The sequence below is a fragment of the Felis catus genome, chromosome C1 (assembly GCF_018350175.1).
Source record: "Felis catus isolate Fca126 chromosome C1, F.catus_Fca126_mat1.0, whole genome shotgun sequence".
In the NCBI taxonomy this organism is placed as follows: Eukaryota; Metazoa; Chordata; class Mammalia; order Carnivora; family Felidae; genus Felis; species Felis catus.
This window is the reverse complement of record NC_058375.1, coordinates 154,212,117-154,232,060: the sequence shown is the minus strand read 5'-3', so window position 1 is coordinate 154,232,060 and position 19,944 is coordinate 154,212,117. Positions and strand designations below refer to the sequence as shown.

The 19,944-nt window shown below is 34.2% G+C and overlaps 1 protein-coding gene and 1 non-coding gene across 5 annotated transcripts in view; both read left to right on the top strand.

Annotated features, from left to right (window-relative positions):
• SCN3A (sodium voltage-gated channel alpha subunit 3) overlaps positions 1 to 19,944 on the top strand; it is a 114,705-nt gene that overhangs the window by 56,797 nt on the left and 37,964 nt on the right. For 2 of the 4 annotated variants that reach the window (XM_019838191.3, XM_011285345.4), the window contains exons 12-15: positions 4,847 to 5,137; positions 11,028 to 11,375; positions 12,390 to 12,522; positions 14,028 to 14,266. In XM_019838191.3, coding sequence (XP_019693750.1) covers positions 4,847 to 5,137; positions 11,028 to 11,375; positions 12,390 to 12,522; positions 14,028 to 14,266 — 1,011 coding nt within the window. The remainder of the gene's footprint in view (positions 1 to 4,846; positions 5,138 to 11,027; positions 11,376 to 12,389; positions 12,523 to 14,027; positions 14,267 to 19,944) is intronic. The other 2 variants (XM_019838194.3, XM_019838192.3) reach the window with 2 other exon arrangements.
• On the top strand, positions 13,556 to 13,681 carry LOC111562159. Its single transcript, XR_002745203.1, has one exon.

Here is a 19,944-nt window from a genome sequence, read left to right as displayed (position 1 = left end):
TTGTATTCCTAAAAAAAATTCTTGATCCTTATTTGGGGACATTACTTAAATTACGTATAAACAGTTTGATTCTTTTGCATCTTGAAACCTTTGAAGAGTTATTAGGTAGAAGTGGTGGAGCATCTAGTGTAAAGCAGACTATTCCCTACCACTGAGCGAAGATCCTTTTAAATAGTATCCAATGCCCCATTAATGCAGTGTCTTCAAAACCACTGTTACATGTATTTTGTCTGTTTTAGTGGTTATTGCAGGAGGGAGAGCAAATCCCTATTACCATATCTTAGCCAGAAGCAGAAGTCCAAATAACTTTTGTACATAGTGACTTTTTGATATATATAGTGCTTTTTTTTTCAGACGGATGGTTCTAGGTATTTAAAGCATTATTTGAATGACAGCAGATCTTTGAATTTGTAGATTCAAAATTTAAGTTCTTTATAATTCTGAGTTACTTTGAAGATGCACAACATATAGCACTAAGTCCTTTTTTTTGAGGCTTTTTTTTTGGTGGGACAGGGATTTGACAATGATTGTTTAGCTGGTTACCCAAACCAACCATTTTCTTAGCATTTGTTGAACATGCTGGCTTTACTATTTTCATCTTACCATTGGGTACAGAATAGTATCATTGTTATATTTATTGATTTTATAAGAAAAGCTAAAAAACAAGTTTGATGATACTTGAAAATCTTATGAAAATATACCTCATGGTTGGCAGAAAGTTCTACTACATTTCAAGTACTTAAGAGTTTACTTCAGATCACTGTAAATAAAACCCATTTATAAGATAATGAAATACATTATCTATTTACAGGGCTAATTATTTATCTCAAGGTTTAAATAAATATTATAGGAGGTAATATTTCTAGATTTTAGGTAAATGTATCTTAAAGAATTGGATTATTATAGTATCATTTATAAAAACAGACAAAGCAATGTGCTTGAAAATACTACACAGATACATAGTACAGGAGTAAGAATGCATTGTGAAATTCTACCATTTTAGGGTACAATATGGCATCAATTAAAAGAGTATAATCTTTTAAAGTTAGAAGTGAAAGTGTATAATGTCTATTAGAAGTTTAAAGAATCTAATTATCTGACCTAATTAGGTCAACTAAAAAATGTCCATTCTTTTCACTTAAGTGTCAGTTATTGGATTCCAGTGAACAAATGATGATTTGATAGCTTCATACATATAAAAATTTAAACTGATTCTAGGGTAACTAATCCCAGTATTTTAATAGGGACTAGGATGGCACAGTACCAATCCAATATTACTTCCTTATTGAGAGTAGAGGTAACAATGCCCAGATAATAGCCAGTGTTGAAACACAGGAAGGGGTTGGAGGCAGACACAGAGGGAGACGTAGTCTACCCATGAGATCATTGGTGCTCCACTGTAAACTTGCATCTTGCTAATCACCAGTGACTCTTCAAATTTACCATTTAGTCAATGACTTCATGAAGCCTAGCATCACTTCTGTTTTCATTTAGTATCTGTTGAAGGACCTCCTAGTGCTAGTCATTGTTTAGACATGAAAAAGTAAGCTCAGTGAACTCACAAATCAAGTATAACTTTAAAAGATCATGAAAGACAAAACCCAACAACAACAAAAAGATTTATCCTAAGTCACCATAACTATTTGGCAGTTAACTTGTGATCTTTAAATGTCTAATTGTGCCCAATATAACACATCCCATAACAATGTATATTGATCTGATAGGAAAAATTTAATAGTAAACTTTGGGGCAAAATTAGAAATAGTGGTATTTAAGAGATCCAAAATAATTAGAGGTAAAATTGAAACGGGTATAGTTAATGTCTTGTAATTTTAATGGGTTTTTAAACCTGGATTTATGTCTTTAAATTTTTTTAAGTTTATTTATCCATTTTGAGAGAGAGAGGTAGGCAGGGAGGGGTAGAGAAAGGATCCCAAGTGCAGAGCCTGATGTAGGGCTCAAACTCACGAACAGCAAGACCATGACCTAAGCTGAAATCAAGAGTTGGACGCTTAACTCACTGAGCCACCCAGACACCCCCAAACTGGATTTATGTTTGTTTTTTTTAAATATATGAAATTTATTGTCAAATTGGTTTCCATACAACACCCAGCGCTCATCCCATCAGGTGCCCTCCTCAATACCCATCACCCACCCTCCCTTCCTTCCCACCCCACATCAGCCCTCAGTTTGTTCTCAGTTTTTAAGAGTCTCTTATGTTGGATTTATGTTTAAAGGGAAGTATAATTACAAGCAGCCATGTGGCTTTATTTTTTAAGGACTGTGTGTATACAGTGAGTTATATATGCTAAATCACACAGAAAGGTTATAAGAAGAACTAAATGTTACTCCTTGAGTAAATATTAAGCATATATTTGTTATTTGTTATAGGAGGAATTCATCAATGCAATACTCTCAGTCTAAGTAAGCAGGACATTGGTCTTGTCACAGAGATGGGTAGAAACAGGTACACAGACATGAGAGGTGACAGGAAACATCTGCCTTTGGGAATCGGCAAATCACTGGCAGTGGAACAAGTGACAGATTTGAGTTGATGAGTGACACAGAAAATGTGTTGTGTCGGGAGGTTACTGTTGTTGCCTTAGAAATGCTTTAGTTTTGAGTTATTTGAACTGTTATCCAGAATAGGTAGGGAAATCATGTCTTACGCAAAACAAATTCCGGAAGTGATTTAAATGAACATGAGTTTCAGGATTATGACAAAGGAATATTACCACCACTTCCTTTATTTCTAACTGCAAACAAGTCAATAAATGATTAACACTGTGTGTTGCACTGTGTTACTGTGTATGCAAAGTGGAAAGGAGAATTAAAGACTTTATTTGGATAAAAATAAATATATGTATATTCATTAGTTCAACAAATGCTGTATATTATGTACCTCCTATGTATCAACTACTAAGCAACTCTAACTTGCTACAAATAAGTGCTTCATTTATTCACTTTATTTTATATATATTTACATTGGACTCATTCATATTTACAAAGGGCCCTTAATATTTCTCATCTTCCATTACTAATGATATTAGAAGTGATACTAAAATCAAGAATCCAATAAAAAAAATCTGGCTCTCTGACACTATGTAATTTTATAAATACCCAAACTCTGAATTACTGTTCCATTAAATTGCTAGACAATGACTTATACTGAGTCTTAGATCTAGGTTTCCATAATGAATATAGTATTCAATATAAACAAAAATCTGTTTTACATTTTACGTACATTTTATATTGCTTAGCCCAACACACATATTTAATTCTATATGGAGTACTATGATTCCTATCCCTGGGATCATGATAATCCTAGAATATTTGTATTATACCACCTTTAATTTTAAGCCTTTCTTTTTCTTTTTAATTATTTGCAGTTGAGATGAGATTTAGAAATAGAAGTTATTTTGGAGGCTTTGCTTCTCTTCAGGAAGGAAAAAACAAAAAGCATGTGTTATCAAACTCATTTTAAATTGTTTTATCTTCTTTCCTAAAATATGTTTCTGTTATACAGACCATCGTGACACATAGTCTTTTAGGAGATCTTCAAAATCCAAGTCTAAATATGATGTGTTGTTTTTTTCCCACCCTCACCCCAGTGTCTAAGACAATTGACAGCTTAATACCTTTTTTGTCTTTATTCACCAAACATTTACTGGACACTTTTTATGTCAGGTGGCATAATAGGCAATGTGCACAAATACATATGACTAAATTCTTATCTAGTATTTATCTAGTAGAGAAGATAGGATAGAACAAAATGGGTGGCTAAATTAGAGTTGTTTGTATTCAGTAATGACATATGTAAAAAGTTGAACCAACATTCTTATAATTTAATCATTTCCACTTCTGTGATTATATTTAAAAACAAGAATATACTTAATGAGAACTCAGCTTTGCTATGCACCATATCGCTGTTTCATATTCTCTCTAGTCATGGCTAAATCATTTCCAGTCTTAAAATACTATTCATATAAATGAAATTACAACACATTTGTCATGTGTCATCTTAGAGCTGGTTGTTTCTTTAGTATATACAGAAATTCAAAACAACTAAGTATACTTAGTGCTGAAACATAAAAAGAAAATATTTGAAGATCTAATAATCCCTTGAATGATCATTTCAGGCATTTACTGATTGCTATGTTAATCACTTATTATTTATAATAACAATAAATAATATATAAATATTAAAAAATTTAAAACTAAAAGTGCTATGTAATAAATTAGTCATGTTAATCTCAGTTCACCCTAGGGATGTGAACTATAGTACTGAATATAATTCAAATGAAGGAAGAGGTCAAACTTGCCAATATATTCCCACTCTTTTTATCTGGTGGTAAAGCAGTAGGCACTTCAAATGATTTGAGTTCATCACCAAAGGAAAAGAAACGATCTTAGTCCTAGATTTAGAAGGAAAAAATATCACTCAGTTGTTCACAGTCACATGTGGGAAGAACAAGTCTGTGGATGGAATTGGAATAGTAATCAGATCAGCAACCACCGCAAAGAGAACATTTGCTTTTAAAATGTAGATATTTTTAAGAGAGCAATTTTGCCTAGAAATTAAGCTAATCTCAACAGGGTTTTTTTTTTCAAAGACTCTCCAAGAGATGTACCAAACCTGACTTTTCTTGCCTTAATGCATAGGTTACCATATTGCTTTGTACTGTTTTAAATCGTCATTATTAAGTAAACTCTCTTGTGGTAAAACACAACGAAATGACCAGAATGTTTCCATATGCTTAATAGTCTTACATGGCAATGTGTGTACCACAGTCAACTGTTTCCAAAATGACTTGTTATAAACAGTGCCTGGCTTTGTCTCAAACAGGCAGTTGCAGCCGCATCAGCTGCTTCAAGAGATTTCAGTGGAATAGGTGGGTTAGGAGAGCTCCTGGAAAGTTCTTCAGAAGCATCGAAGTTAAGTTCCAAAAGCGCTAAGGAGTGGAGGAACCGACGGAAGAAAAGAAGACAGAGGGAACATCTTGAAGGAAACAACAAAGGAGAGGGAGACAGGTTTCCCAAATCAGAATCTGAGGACAGTGTCAAAAGAAGAAGCTTTCTTTTCTCCATGGATGGAAATCGACTGACTAGCGACAAGAAATTCTACTCCCCTCATCAGGTACGGTTTTCTATGAAGTGTTCCATTTGTTTTGTCATTGCTATTGCTCTGTATTTACTGATTTTGGCATATTTTTATAATATCTCATATAAATGAGGGACAGGGAACTAACATTTAATGGTTATTTAATTTGTATCATAAGTTGTCTTTAAAAGAGACGTTTATTAAACCATTGATAACTTTTAAGGTAATCAGCTTTACACATGCACTAATTTGAGACCCTGTTTCTTAATCTCCTCTTTTTGGGGGGTGAGGGTATGAAACCCACCTATCAAATTTTTCTCTCCAGTGAGAGTTTTGCAATCTCTTGTTTACTTTTTTCATTTTGAGACCTCAAATGAACTTACTATCTTTGCATATGGGTGTCTCCTTTTATTTTTTGAGGTTCTCACTGCAACATATGTATGAATTTTGAAAAGAAATGTTACTGGATTTTGCCTTATTCTTTTGATATGAGAACTGTGCTGTCATAAGTCTCCATTATGCTGACATGGTGTTGCTCTATGAAACATTAGAATGAAATGACCTAAGTGCTCTTGGAAGAGACCTAAATTGAAGACAGTATATGTTTGCTCTGATTTAATATGAACTACACAATTCTGCAGCATATCTTCAAGCCAATGAGGGAAAGTAGTTTTAAATCTTTGTTAATACATTTTATGGGTTGCATAATGTAAAGAGTAAATAATTATGAAATCTGTGATAAGTACAGTATGGCTTTGAACATTATTTGGTTCCCCTAGAATTTCATGTGCCATGAATCATTAACTCTTATAATCATATTAATCTGGGTCAGAATTATACCTGAAAAATAATGTTTTAGGGGGCATTATATAATTGAGATAAAGCAAAAAACTGGGTATCAACCAAGAGGTATGACATCTTTCTTATAAAGAACAAAAACTTTTCTAAAAATTAGAAGAATAAGCACAAAATTCAATACAGTGTTTAGTTATTGGCTTACAGGAAAGGGCATATGCAAGTTATCAATGGGTGTTTATTTTATAATTTATATAGAAGATGTAAATAAAATAAAAAATAAATCGATAATAAACTCCATGTTAATAACTTGAATTCTCTTAGTAGAACAAAATAGATGTCCACACACAAAAAGTTAAAAGATAAAAATCATTTCCCTTCAGATAATGTCAGTACCAAGAGATCCAATTACTGTCTTGCATAATACAAATAGAAAGTATGGTTTTATATCAGCACAACGCATTTGGGATTAACTGGAAGCTCTATTTGTCTATTTCTGTGACCAGATTTTTTTTTGCTTAAACTGTCACCCTTGATATTTTAGCATTATTAAGACTATTAGGAGTCATTAGGATTAGGATTATTTGACACTAACATAATGATTGACGTCACAGAAGCTTGTGTTCATATGTCAACTCCAAGTGAGTTCTGTGACCTTTCTAGTCACTTGTACTGTGTTCAATTCCTGTAAAAGAGGGTAATGATGTCTACCTTAAAGAGTTGTGTGAGATTAAGCAACACAGAGAAACCTTATGTGACAAATAGTAAAGCTCTTATTAAGTTGGTGAATTATTCAAAATGAGGGAAATTTTGAGTAGTTTCAATAATCGCAAATGTATATGCATAGTAGCAGTATTTATGTGAGCACATTTATATGTTTTTTTTTGTTTTTTTTTTTTATTTTTTTTTAACGTTTATTTATTTTTGAGACAGAGACAGAGCATGAACAGGGGAGGGGCAGAGAGAGAGGGAGACACAGAATCTGAAACAGGCTCCAGGCTCTGAGCGGTCAGCACAGAGCCCGACGCGGGGCTCGAACTCATGGACCGCGAGATCATGACCTGAGCTGAAGTCAGGCGCTTAGCCAACTGAGCCACCCAGGCGCCCCATGTTTTTAAAAACAGTATTACTTCCACCATTGTTTCATCACCGTGCTCAAAGATAAACTGCGGATTAGTTCATTCAGCCAATCAACAAATATTTTTTGACCACCCGTTAAGTGGCAGAAATAGTTCTAGGTAATGAAAATACTTCAGTGAATGGATACAATTCACTGACTTCATGGAAATTTATACTAAAGAAGAAGACAGACAATATGTGAGATAAGTTATACACTGTGTTAGAAGGTGATAAGTGCTATGGGGAAAAAAAAGTAAATCACGAAAAAGGGATCAGGAGCACTAACTGGATGTAAAAATTGTAAATAGGGTGGTTTGGGATGCTCTCACTGTAAAGGAGATATTTCAGCAAAGATTTTAAAGAGGCAAGAAAAGGGACTATCTCATTGAAGAGCATCCCAGACTCGTGGAAGAGCCAAGTGTAAGGCCCTGGCATGGCAGTATGCCTGGAATGCTCAAGGAGCATCTGTGAGCCTGTGTTGAGTGAACCACGGAGAGGCAATAGCAGAGGGAAGTTGGGGAACAGCCAGAATTTTAATACTCAAAACAGAATCAGTATATACACATGCTATATATAATTTATTTTCCAGTATTTATAGATACAGGGATAGTAGGTAGGTAGATAAATAGGTAGGGAGATAGATAAATGGATAGATAGATGGGAAAGATTTTAAAAGTAAAAGAAAGATCCTATTAACATTTATAATTTACATATTCCAGTAAAGACAGACAGGGAGCAGTAACAAAACTCACAAGCAAAAATATACCAGAAGCAGTTTACAATTTCTGGTTGTATAAACAAAAAAGGACTCTCTGATAGTAAAGAAAATCAGTGAAAGTAGTGGGAATAGGAAGCATAAAATGGACATGGCATACTGTTCAAAACAAATTTATCTTCTGAAAATGTCGAGGCAGAGAAGCCATAAATTATGGATACACTGCCCCATACTAACATAAATTTTAAATGTTTTTTTTTTACATTTAGTCATTATTTTATTTTCAAATAGATAAATCATGTTCAGAGTATAACATGAAAAGGTACTTAAGGATGTACAATGGAAAGTGAATCCCCTCCAAAGATTTTAGCTATGTTGTTTGGACACACAGATGATTTATTTCAACCAGGTTTGTAGTTATAACCAAGTATAGTTGTTGATTTATTGAAAACATTGACAGGTACATATACTGAATTTGAAATGCTATTGAGTATTGCCAACACTCACTTTACATGTTCCCACTAGAACATCTTTAAATTCTCTGCATCATCTTCCATCTTGACTTTTCCCAATTGACTTCAAGTTCAATCCCCCTACATGCAGGATAGTGTTTTACACACCTAATGTCTTCTATTTTCCCAATTGTTATTGAATATTATAAGAGAAAAAGTTCATATTTATCTTCTTGGAACAAGGCAAAAGAAAAATAATGAAGATACCTGGGACTCATGTTGTGCTGTGTCTGAGGCAAAGAAAAATGGCCTTTTGGTCTTCAAAGCATAAAAGCTTGTTTTCTTTGAGAAAGGGCTGCCACAGCTGTGGGTATTCCCTCTACTTTGCTGCATCTTCTAGTGTGTTATTTTTGGTTTATTTTCTCTGAATACTATTTTTGTTATCTTCTTTTTCAGTCTCTGTTGCCTTGAAAGCTCTGCTCATACCCGTTATTATACTTTCCAAAGAGTGAATAGAAATTTCAAATAAACTCAAAATTCTGGAAAGCCTTTGAAACACCCCAACATAAAAACATGCAAATTAAATGAATGTGCCAGATACATTATAATGTACACACATACCACATATCACATACTCCCAACCAATATCCTGTAGACTGATTTTCAGTTCCCAAAGTCAGTTGTGGAATATAGGTACATTAAGATGATCACCTGAGCCATCCTAGGGATTACTGTAAGAAAAAGTTAGCTTTCTTCTAATACTTGCATTAGAATCACCTGGAATATGTGTGGGATAGTAAAAAAAAAAATGGGACCTAAAAATACACACCAAAGTTTCAAAACACAAGTCTGAGAATAACCACTATTATATTGCTAATTAAAATTGAGTCCAAGGAGATTAAAACATTAACATTCTTTATTACTGGGGGCTGAGTTTATGTCCCCATGGTATCTGATTTCTTGATCACTTTGATCGATTAGAAAATCAGTCTAACCACTGTCTGGCACTGGGTAGCCAACTATGTGTGAACTGAGTGTCACAGGGGCACAGTCTCAAGTTGGACAAGCTGGATAGTCAATAGTTCCTGTGGATAGTCTAAGTAAGTCGAAAGCAAGAGCACATTTCTTAATGAAAAATATCTTTCCAGAACATCACTATGACAGAGGGCAACAGCAATTATTCTGGTGCTTTGCAGTCTGGGAAAAGCCATAAAAATAAAGCTAAAAATGGGACCTAAGAAAATCAGCATGACCTAATTAGGCAGAGGAACCAAAAATAAATTTGATGGAGTCTGCCTTTCCTATATTTTTTCCCACTAAAATTATTTTATTTGGCTTTATACTGAAGTTTGGAGGAAGAATGGGAAGGTCCAGGCATGTCTGCTGCAGGCATACGGATATATATGCATGTGTGTGTGTGTGTGTGTGTGTGTGTGTGTGTGTGTGTGTGTGTATACAACCACATACATATAAAACCCTGACAATGAAGATAGATAGGAGAGCTTATGAGAGTCTAAGCAGGGGGAGCAATGGGGAATGCCATTTTTTTTAAGTTTACGTATTTATTTTGAGAGAGAGAGCACGAGCAAGGGAAGGGCAGAAAGAGAGGGAGAGAGAGAATCCCAAGCTGGCTCTACATTGTCAGCACAGAGCCAACACAGGGTTCAACTATGACATCATGACCTGAGCCAAGACAAAGAGTCAGCCGTTTGATGGACAGAGCCACCCAGGCACTCCTGGGAATGTCATTGTTAATGATGAGGAGAATAAACAAAGATTCTACAGACTGAATAGAGATTTTTTTTTAAACTATCGCCAAGTCCAGAATAGAGATATTTGGTGTTGCTAGTTTAAAATTCATTCAAAAGGGTGAAAGAAGGGATTTCATGTTAAATCTTCATTTTCCAGTACCATTTACCCAATTTATTTGAGAACATATGCAATAAAAAAGTTCTGAATCATCCAGTTCCTTTTAATAAAATTGAAGCGAGATCAGAAGGATAAGCTATCTTCTACCTCATCCTCCTTGGTAAAGTCATGTAGATATGTCTTGCCTTTTTAAACTAGTGTTGAATTTTAAGTGATAATAGAATTTATATGGCAGTTTAGGAATTCTCTCTGTTGTGTTTGCTATGACATATATTCTCTCATGGTGAATCACTAGTAGCTATATTTGGGAAACTATTAGCAAATTTGCAAGACAGCATCATAGGTAAGTTTCGTGACTTTTATTCCCACATGGACAGAGACCAACAGATCCATAAAGAAAGTAAACTAATTTCCTTTTAGAATCCAAAAAAAAAGAAAACAGAGAGATAATAGTTTTGTTTTTAAATCATTATCTAGAAGTAACACATTTGGCATACATATTTTAAATTTGAGCCAACAATCTCTCTTGAGCCATAACTTATTTTCCAAGTTGCATGCACTTCAGATCATAGCTTTTCATAGTGAAAGCCACCTACTGTTTGTTTAACCACCACTTCCTCCAAAAAGAATCATTTGTCCTTTCTTGTATCAGTTCTACACCTATAACATTATAATAACAAAATCCACCTCATAGTATTAAAGAACAAATGAAATAAATGGTCATGCACTTAGTAAATTATAAATCGCAATTCTTAATCAGAAAAACACCCTTTATGCCCAAATTTGCATTGTAGTCTTTAATAAAAATATCAAAACATATGTGTTCTCTCTAAACTTGTTTAGAGCAAGTGTTTAAGAGCCTGTGTTTAAGAGCAAGACTATTCTAATCCAAACAGATTCTGCAATATTAAGACTTTTGTTAAGTAACTGTGTTCCCCCCCACTCCCAATTCCTTTCTCCCTTGCTCTCTCCTCAGTCTCTGTTAAGTATCCGTGGCTCCCTGTTTTCCCCACGACGCAATAGCAAAACAAGCATTTTCAGCTTCAGAGGCCGGGCAAAGGATGTCGGTTCTGAAAATGACTTTGCTGATGATGAGCACAGTACATTTGAAGACAGCGAGAGCAGGAGAGACTCACTGTTTGTGCCGCACAGACATGGAGAGCGACGCAACAGTAACGTTAGTCAGGCCAGTATGTCATCCAGGATGGTGCCAGGGCTTCCAGCAAATGGGAAGATGCACAGCACTGTGGATTGCAATGGTGTGGTTTCCTTGGTGGGTGGACCGTCAGCTCTAACCTCACCTACTGGACAACTTCTGCCAGAGGTGATAATAGATAAGTTAGCTACTACTGACATTACACACCAATTTGAAATAATCAAAGTCTGGGCGGTTTAGCCTGTTATACCATCCTGCTTCCCCCAAATGAAATGCCTCAAAAATACTATATGATTTATTGAATGAAAAACAATAGAATCTTTAGAACCAACTGAACTGTAGAAGACCATTAGCTTTCAAATGCATTAGAGTTTTTAGAGTCTGAGAAGAAACATCTGCAAATTCGGTAGACGTACCAACACAAAATAATGGACACTGTGACAACCAAATTGTTATTATAAACGTATGTTCACACAGAATTATACAATAACTTATTAATATAATGGAAATTTCATACACTTAAAATTAAATGTTATAATGACCAATGTATTGATAATAGGCAGTTTCCACACAAATATCAATATTACAGGGAAGTTAAAATGTTTTGATGTCTATTAAGATGACCCTAAAATGTTTTGATTCTTATAGGATGGCATATAGAAATAATCAAAGAAATCTCAGGAAAGCACACACATTTCATTGTACATCTGTGTTTGTGCATGGAAAAAAAAAATTGGCCCATATATGTCAATATAGCTTCAAAGAAAATAACTCTGCCTTGCAACATTATAATCCTACTACTTTTGGGGGGGGGGAAGATTGATCTGATTATTAATCATGGAGATAAGCTGAGAATAATCTGCATTTGAATGAAATGAAACAATATATGACTTTAGCATGCTTATGAAATTTCTCTGAAAATTCTAACAGGTTAATTAAAATATTCCTGCAACAAAATTGCCCTATACAATTGCATCCAACTGGTGAATTCTTGTTAAATGCTATCGCTTGTGATAATTTTTAAAAGGTGTTTTTAACTTAATAATAAATTTAATATTTTATTATTACTTGAAAACTATTAACTGGAAAAATTGCATGTAGCATGATTTTCCAAAGAAATGCTCTGTGGTATTGTATTATTCATTGAAAGGGTGGTTTGAACCATCAGTATTTGGTTTGCAGGGCACCACCACTGAAACAGAAGTCAGAAAGAGAAGGCTAAGTTCTTACCAGATTTCAATGGAGATGCTAGAGGATTCCTCTGGAAGGCAAAGAGCCATGAGCATAGCCAGCATCCTGACCAATACAATGGAGGGTAAGAAGCAAGCCACAAGATAGTCAGCTTTACATGATTATATGCTTTGTGGAACTATCTCTTCTTCCTATAGAATTAATAAAGTCAATTACCTAAGATCAGAACTGTGTAACAGACCTACGTAGATGATATGTAAAATATGGTATTATCACACTGGTTACAAAAACTAATATTGTCCCTTTTTCTTTTTAACACCTTAACTGGTCTGCAGAGTGGTATTACTCCACTGGATTTTATGTCAGTGAGGATTTATCTTTATGTTACATTATCCTTAAACAATTAAACACTTCCCTTGTTAAGTCTTGGTATGTAAAAGAACAAGGAAACACCTCTTTCAAGCTTTAGTCAGTTCTCTGGGCAGGGAGGTAGTGATGTAGTTGGAGGAGGCATATAAATAAATTGGATAAATAAAAACTTGTGTTTAACATTGACCCTAAAAAAAGATCTCTCCTCCATCTTCCACATGTACAGAAACCATTACATTCCTCCAAAGAAGAGCTCACACAAATGCTTGTTAATTTTGATACATGGGAGTGGGCAGCAACTCTTAATCTTCTGTTTATTCATTAAATAAGTCTCCAGTTCATGAAGTCTGGAGGGATATTCCATTAGTTTTGCAATTTTATAAGTCTTTTATATAAGTAGTATTTAACATGTGTTTAGAAAATATCAATTACATTTTGTCTCTTGTCCTGTTGGTGTATGTGATACCTGAACAGTCACATAATAATTATAACAGGTTTCACAAATTAAAATTACTAGCAACTTTTAAAAATATTTTAGGCTAAAGTTCTGAAAAATATGAGTAAATATGAATAACATAAATAGATTTCAGTTTGAATCTATACTAAAAAGGGCACACTACATTCTCGTTAATGCTAATGTGGAGACAATCAGAGGAGAGAGCTGGTCACACATTAATAAGAATCATAGCTTTAGACAGTGGTCTTACAAAGGCACTTTCAAAAGAAATAATACATGTTTGATACACTTAATTATTTCTATAAAGATTATTTAAAAATTGTTTTGATGGTGGACATTTATTTTTATTCAGTTTTTTCTTAAAGTGAAGATAACTCTTTGTAAATGTCCTAGCGAAATACAGTAGCTTTCTGTTCACCCTTTGCAAGTTAAGAGGGTGGATCCACTACTGACATTTAAAAAAAAATGTTTTCATAAAAAGAATAGAGCAATTTAATCAATAATTACCTAGTTATTAGCTAATGAAGTTAGCTTATTTGAAGCAAAACATTAAGTTGAAGGTATTTATTTTCTGTACTTAATTAAAGGAGAAAGAAAAAATGTCTGTATCTTCATATGAAATTTACAATGAATATTTTGTGAACATATTTAATGGGATTGCCTTCTCAGGTTTCTTAAGCTAAGTAATATGAACTTTCATCCCCAGGTAGAAGCACTGATTTTGTCAAATATCGTATAATCTAGAGCAACAATAATTCATTTTTATTGTTATTTACTACTCTTCCTTTTTATTGTTCCCCTAGAACTTGAAGAATCTAGACAGAAATGTCCTCCATGCTGGTACAGATTTGCCAATGTGTTTTTGATCTGGGACTGCTGTGATGCATGGTTAAAAGTAAAGCATCTTGTGAATTTAATTGTCATGGATCCATTTGTTGATCTTGCCATCACTATTTGCATTGTCTTAAATACCCTCTTTATGGCTATGGAGCACTACCCAATGACCGGTCAATTCAGCAGTGTATTAACTGTAGGAAACTTGGTAAGTTCATTTGAAGTTTACTTATTCCCTTTGACAAGGATGGGGGATATAGACCAAAGGAAAAAAAAAATCCCTTTGTGCTGTGTAGGGAATCTCAGTGATAAGATCTAAAAGTCAACTGGTATGAATGCTGATTGGTCAGAACAATGTCCATGCTGATTGACCATGGTGTCTTACCAGTTGTAAACTTTTTAAATCTTTACTGTCATTCTTGCTGAAGTATAGGTCTAGAAAAACCATGATATCTAATTCCAGCTCCACAAAAATGCTGTTTTAATATACACAGCCTCTAAAGAAATCATGTCCATTGAAGGGAATATATAAAGATTGATTTCTGTACGAAAGAAGACATAGTTGTTTCAAATTGAATTACCTAATAAAATGCTTCAGTAGTATTCACATAAGTGAAGAAACAGTAAAAACGCATTTGTAATTTAGTCATACTTTTGGTTCAAAATACTTGAGCAGGCATCTGTGTATGTATGTGTTGACAAGTACATTTCCTCCTTAATCTATATGAGAAAATTGAAATGGATAAACAAGTAACAAAAGGATTATTCAAGAGCTTCCTTTGGGGCACAAGACAGAAATAAACTCAAACTACCTTAAGAGGAAAATAAAAAGAGTGACCCCTAAAATGGAAAGAAAAAGATGAACTACCAAACCATATAAAGGGTAATTCTGCAGTTGGGCTTCAGGAAATGCTTTAACCAAGGACTTAGATGTAGCCCAAGTGTTCACTTTGTCTTTTATCTCTGGGTCAGGGAACATGTTTAGGCATACCTCACTGGTTTTACATCTTGTAATATCTGCACTAGAAAAAGACTGGATCTCTTTTTCAGTTCCAGTTCAAAGACTCTTATGATAGGACTCTTGTTTGGTATAGCTTGAGTCAGATGCTCACCTCTGGCTTAATCAGAGGCACAGGGTGGAGCCATGTGAAAACATGACAGATCTGAGGAATCATACAGGTGGAGGAGCAATTCCCAACAGAAGTTGAAAAGGGAATCCTGGGCAGACGATTTCGTAAAAGTCTACCCAGTAAGTGGCCTCAACTTAACTACATTATTTGACTTAGTAAAACACACATCTGATTCTTGAGATTTTCTTCATCCTTGACACCTGTGATACTGATTTTTCTTAAATGATTGTTCCTTGATCTTTCCGATCACTCTATCTTTGCCTTCTTTTCTGGGCTTCTTATGTCTACTAAGGCTATGTTTTCCATTCAATGTTTTTATGTACTCAACAACGATAGGAATTATCTACTATTGTGATATAAGCTGTATCCCAGTTCTATATTTCCAACTGTTACAGATAGTTGTTCAAGGATAGCTTTAAACACAGTATGTGACAGCTGAAAGATCATCTTTCTCACAGCTTATTGGAAGTCCTAACAATTTCAATGTAGTCTTGTGTTACCTCTAGTAGTAACCTCCCAGCTTCAAAGAGCCTTTCAACTTCAAAGATAGAAATCAGATAGCCATTTTGACTTACTTCTCCTTTATTTCTTATATACAAGTTGACATGAAGACATTATTTCTTCTTTCAAGGTATCTCTTTTTTAATCCTATAACTACTATTAAAATAATATTAACACACTGCACTCAGTATGCTTGCACTTTGCTAAAGTGTTATCTGTATTTGTGGTTCAACAGTCCTATTTGGATTTCAAGACTCCCCATCCTTTCTATACCATCTTATTGTCCACTGTTTCCTAAATCAGCCACTATTGGCCCATCAGAACAGCTATGTCACTATACTACACAAACACCACATCTTACATATGCTTACATGCTTACATCTTATATGCTTACATGTGGAAAAATATTTCACTGTTCTCTACATTCACATCTAGAGTGTTCTAATCAAAATTACCTCATCTCAATTCTTCATATTCTTCAAGGTTATGTCCCATTTTTCTTTTGTATCTCCTACAGTATTTACATGGTTGCCGCTCAATAAATAACTAACTGGTTGTTTCCTAATCAAATGGGCTGCTTCAATTGAGTAGCATGTTTTCAGGAAAGAACATGGGCTCTGGAGTTGGGTGGAAGTGGGTTTGACCTCATTGCCAATGCTTACTAATAATGTAGCATCTGGACAAGTCTGATAAAAAATATGAGTCTTTGTTTTCTATTTTGAAACGGATATACTAATACCCATCTCCTGGAGTTGTTGTGAAGGCTGAATGAGGTAATGTGAAAATAATACTATGCCTGGCATCTAGCATGTGCTCAATAAACAATTTCCTTCCTCTAATATATGCTATTAACCTTTCTCTGTAATACTGATAGAAAACAGTTCTGGTCTAGCTCCTGTATTTTTCCCAAGATACTGGTCAGGGAAGTTGAACAGTTAGGAAGAAATTTTGGAAATTTTCCAGAGTGAAGCAGGAAATTGAGGTTTCATGGAATTCCCATGTTGAAGCACTAGTTTGGAAGCACAGGATAAGAGAGGTTGGATTATAGGATGATTGAATGGAAAAGCACTAGACTAAAGCACCAAATCTGGGTTGAAGTCCACTTGTCCGTGCTAAATAATTGGGTACTCTTGAAAAAGTCATTTAGATCTTTGGGTCTGTTCTCTAATGAGTAGAATATATCGGACTAGATGATTTTTCATGTCCCTTCCAGTTCTAAAATTCTGTAACTCTATGAGTAGCAATGGAAATAATGAGGTATAGAAATGAGGTAGAAGACTGATGCCTGATAGATTGTGGTAGAACCATTGGTAAGCTGAGGTTAACACTGGGGAAACAAGGCTCATCAAGATACAGAGTGCACATGACAGGAAACAGACCTGAGTTAACTATTTCTAATCATAAAAGTAGGAGAATTTGTAAACTGACTATTTGTATTAACCAAAATATCTTTGTTATTATTAATATCATATATAAGCCATTTCATAGCTTCTCATATAGTATCATATTTTATACCCATAACAAGCTTTATAATAAATATTTATATATGAAAATTTATGTTTAATTGTATGTAAATAATATGTAAAAAATCTATATAAGGAGAAAGAGACAGAGACAGAGAGAGGAAGAGAGAGGGAGGGAGAGAAGGACAGAATATATTCTTTATATCTTGGGTACTTAGTTGACTTTGGACTCTATTTTACACCATGCTTGGTTATATTGTGTATTTTGTGGAGTTTATAGTTCACTCATTTAAATAAATTTAGTTTCTATGGAGAGTTATTAGTCCTCAAATGATTATATAATACCTTATAAATAAGGACATTTAGGTTTTGGTTGAATTGTTAGCAAAGGAACATACCAAAAAAGACTTATTTTTATACCATAAAAATAAAGCATACCAGCTTTATTTAGATCAATGTGCCCCATTTGTATCCTGTTTCTGGAGCACATAAAAAGCACATCACTTCTCTACTGATTGGGTTGATCAAACTTGAGTATCGAGAGACTTCAAATATCTGTTGAGTTTCTCTAAGATGCTCTATTTTGTTTTGTTTTAACCATTATAAAACTAATGCACCCACCTTAAGAGATTTTATAAGCAAAAAATCTTCCATCAATCATAGCAGATTAGACAACTTCTTCATCATACAAACATTTCCAACTAACCTGTAACTCTTTCTTCAACGAATACAGATAGAGGTCTGTAGCTCCTATACTGATTACTTTTCTTACTATAACTCTCATTTTAACCAATGATTAAGAGTCCATGATATCCTTTTATTCTGCTGGATGCTGAAGGGAACTTGGAACATGGTACTTGTACTAAGGATTTCACAGGTTATTTGCATATAAAAGCCTAAAGAAACACAATTAGCTAAATTATTTCAATTAAATGGTGTGGAATAGAGTATAAATTTAAAATCTCAGGATAGGGACATGATAACTCTTTGAAGGAAAAAAAAAAACTTTTGCTTATTGAAAGATTAAACACTTGGGAGCCGAATCCTAAAATTTACCTGAGAGGCATTTTGCATCAGTGAAGGTGCTATCTGGCCATTTAGCTCCTTTCCTAATATAATACAAAGCTATCTTGTCTCCAAACTAAAAACTTATCATGAGGCTCTTGTGTAATAATTGTTGTCATCAATTTCTGAATAAAATTTGGTAGGCAATACAATGCTGACAGAAATCCAAGAATTTTAGATACAGACCTGATGAGTCATCTCAATGAATATCCTCATTTGACAGATGAGGGAAAGGAACACCATAAATGTTAAATGATTTCCCATAATTTTTCTTTAAGTATATTTCAATTTCACCTCCCCCACCGATCAACAACAACAAATATTTAAAGATGTGTATCCAAGAGGCATGGGAATAATAAAACTAAAACCATTAAAATAAGAGGCTAATAACAATAGAGCAAAAGTAGGCTACAGTTACATCAAATTCACTACAAAAAAAAAAAAAACGGAGCATCAGTCTGGGCAAGCAGATGTTCTGGAGAGCAAACTGATTGATAGGCAAACTTTAGCTTTTAGGATGAACATTTCTCTTTTTCATGTACATCAACATAACCTTCTTCTCTAAGTAAATACTCAATAAGGAAGCCTTCTCATCCCGAAATAAGACCTTAAACTCTAATATTTGGTCATCCTAAGCACCCTAAGTGTTGTGCCCCACAAAACAACTCAAAATGCTCCAAATTTCTTTATTCTTGGTTTAGACTCCCAGGCTGATTCTCATCTCTATCCTTAGCACTTAGACTTTTACTACTTACCATGTGTCATCACCTACAATGCGTTAGGAACTTTTTATTGAACTTATCTACTCATTAAAGAAGCTGGACTAGGAAGCCTATAAATTCATTGTCCATAAGAAATGTATTAGCCTAGGGGCACCTGGGTGGCTCAGTCTGTTAAGTGTCCAGCTCTTGATTTCAGCTCAGGTTATGATCTCATGGTTCATGAGACAGAACCTCATGTCCAGCTCTGCACTGACAGCATAGAGCCTGCTTGAGATTCTCTCTCTCTCTCTCTCTCTCTCTCTCTCTCTCTCTCTCTCTCTCCTTCCCCTTCTGATTTTCTACCCTGCTCATGCTCTCTCTCTCAAAATAAATAAATAAACATTAAAAAAAAGGAAATGTATCAGCCTAAATGACTTGGTTTATACAGTCTCAGGTTTATATATCCTAATTTCTACTATATTTTCAAAGCCCAGCAAAACGTCTACCGTTTAGTAGGTGTTTAGCAGTTTTTTTCTGAATGAATGAGTGACCACAGAAGCATATAATCTAAAGTTTCAAAGACAAACTTGTTTTCTGCAGAAAACAAGATAGAATTAGGCTAAGGCCAAACAATAAACATTCAGTAAGGTTTTTATTAATTGTTTTTAGTCTTAAAAATTTTTGTGATGTAGAAAATTCAAAGGTGTCTGAATGTATATTTATAAACCATACATTAGTATTGTTTACAAACCATACATGGGCATTATTTACATAATCTAATACAGATTTAGAGGTTGCCAGTTCTTTTTGTCCTTAGAATTTTTTTGATGGAGTTTTAAAATCATGTAAGCATAGGCATTAAATCAGTATGCTAGACTGACCTTTGCTAGAATGAGAAGGAATTTTTAAGAATTCCTAATCACTGACAATGCTAAACTAGACTAAAATGTACCAAAAAACAATACAAATGATTTTTAGGGCTTAAATTGAAAACATTTAAGGATACAAATAGATATAATTTTAAAT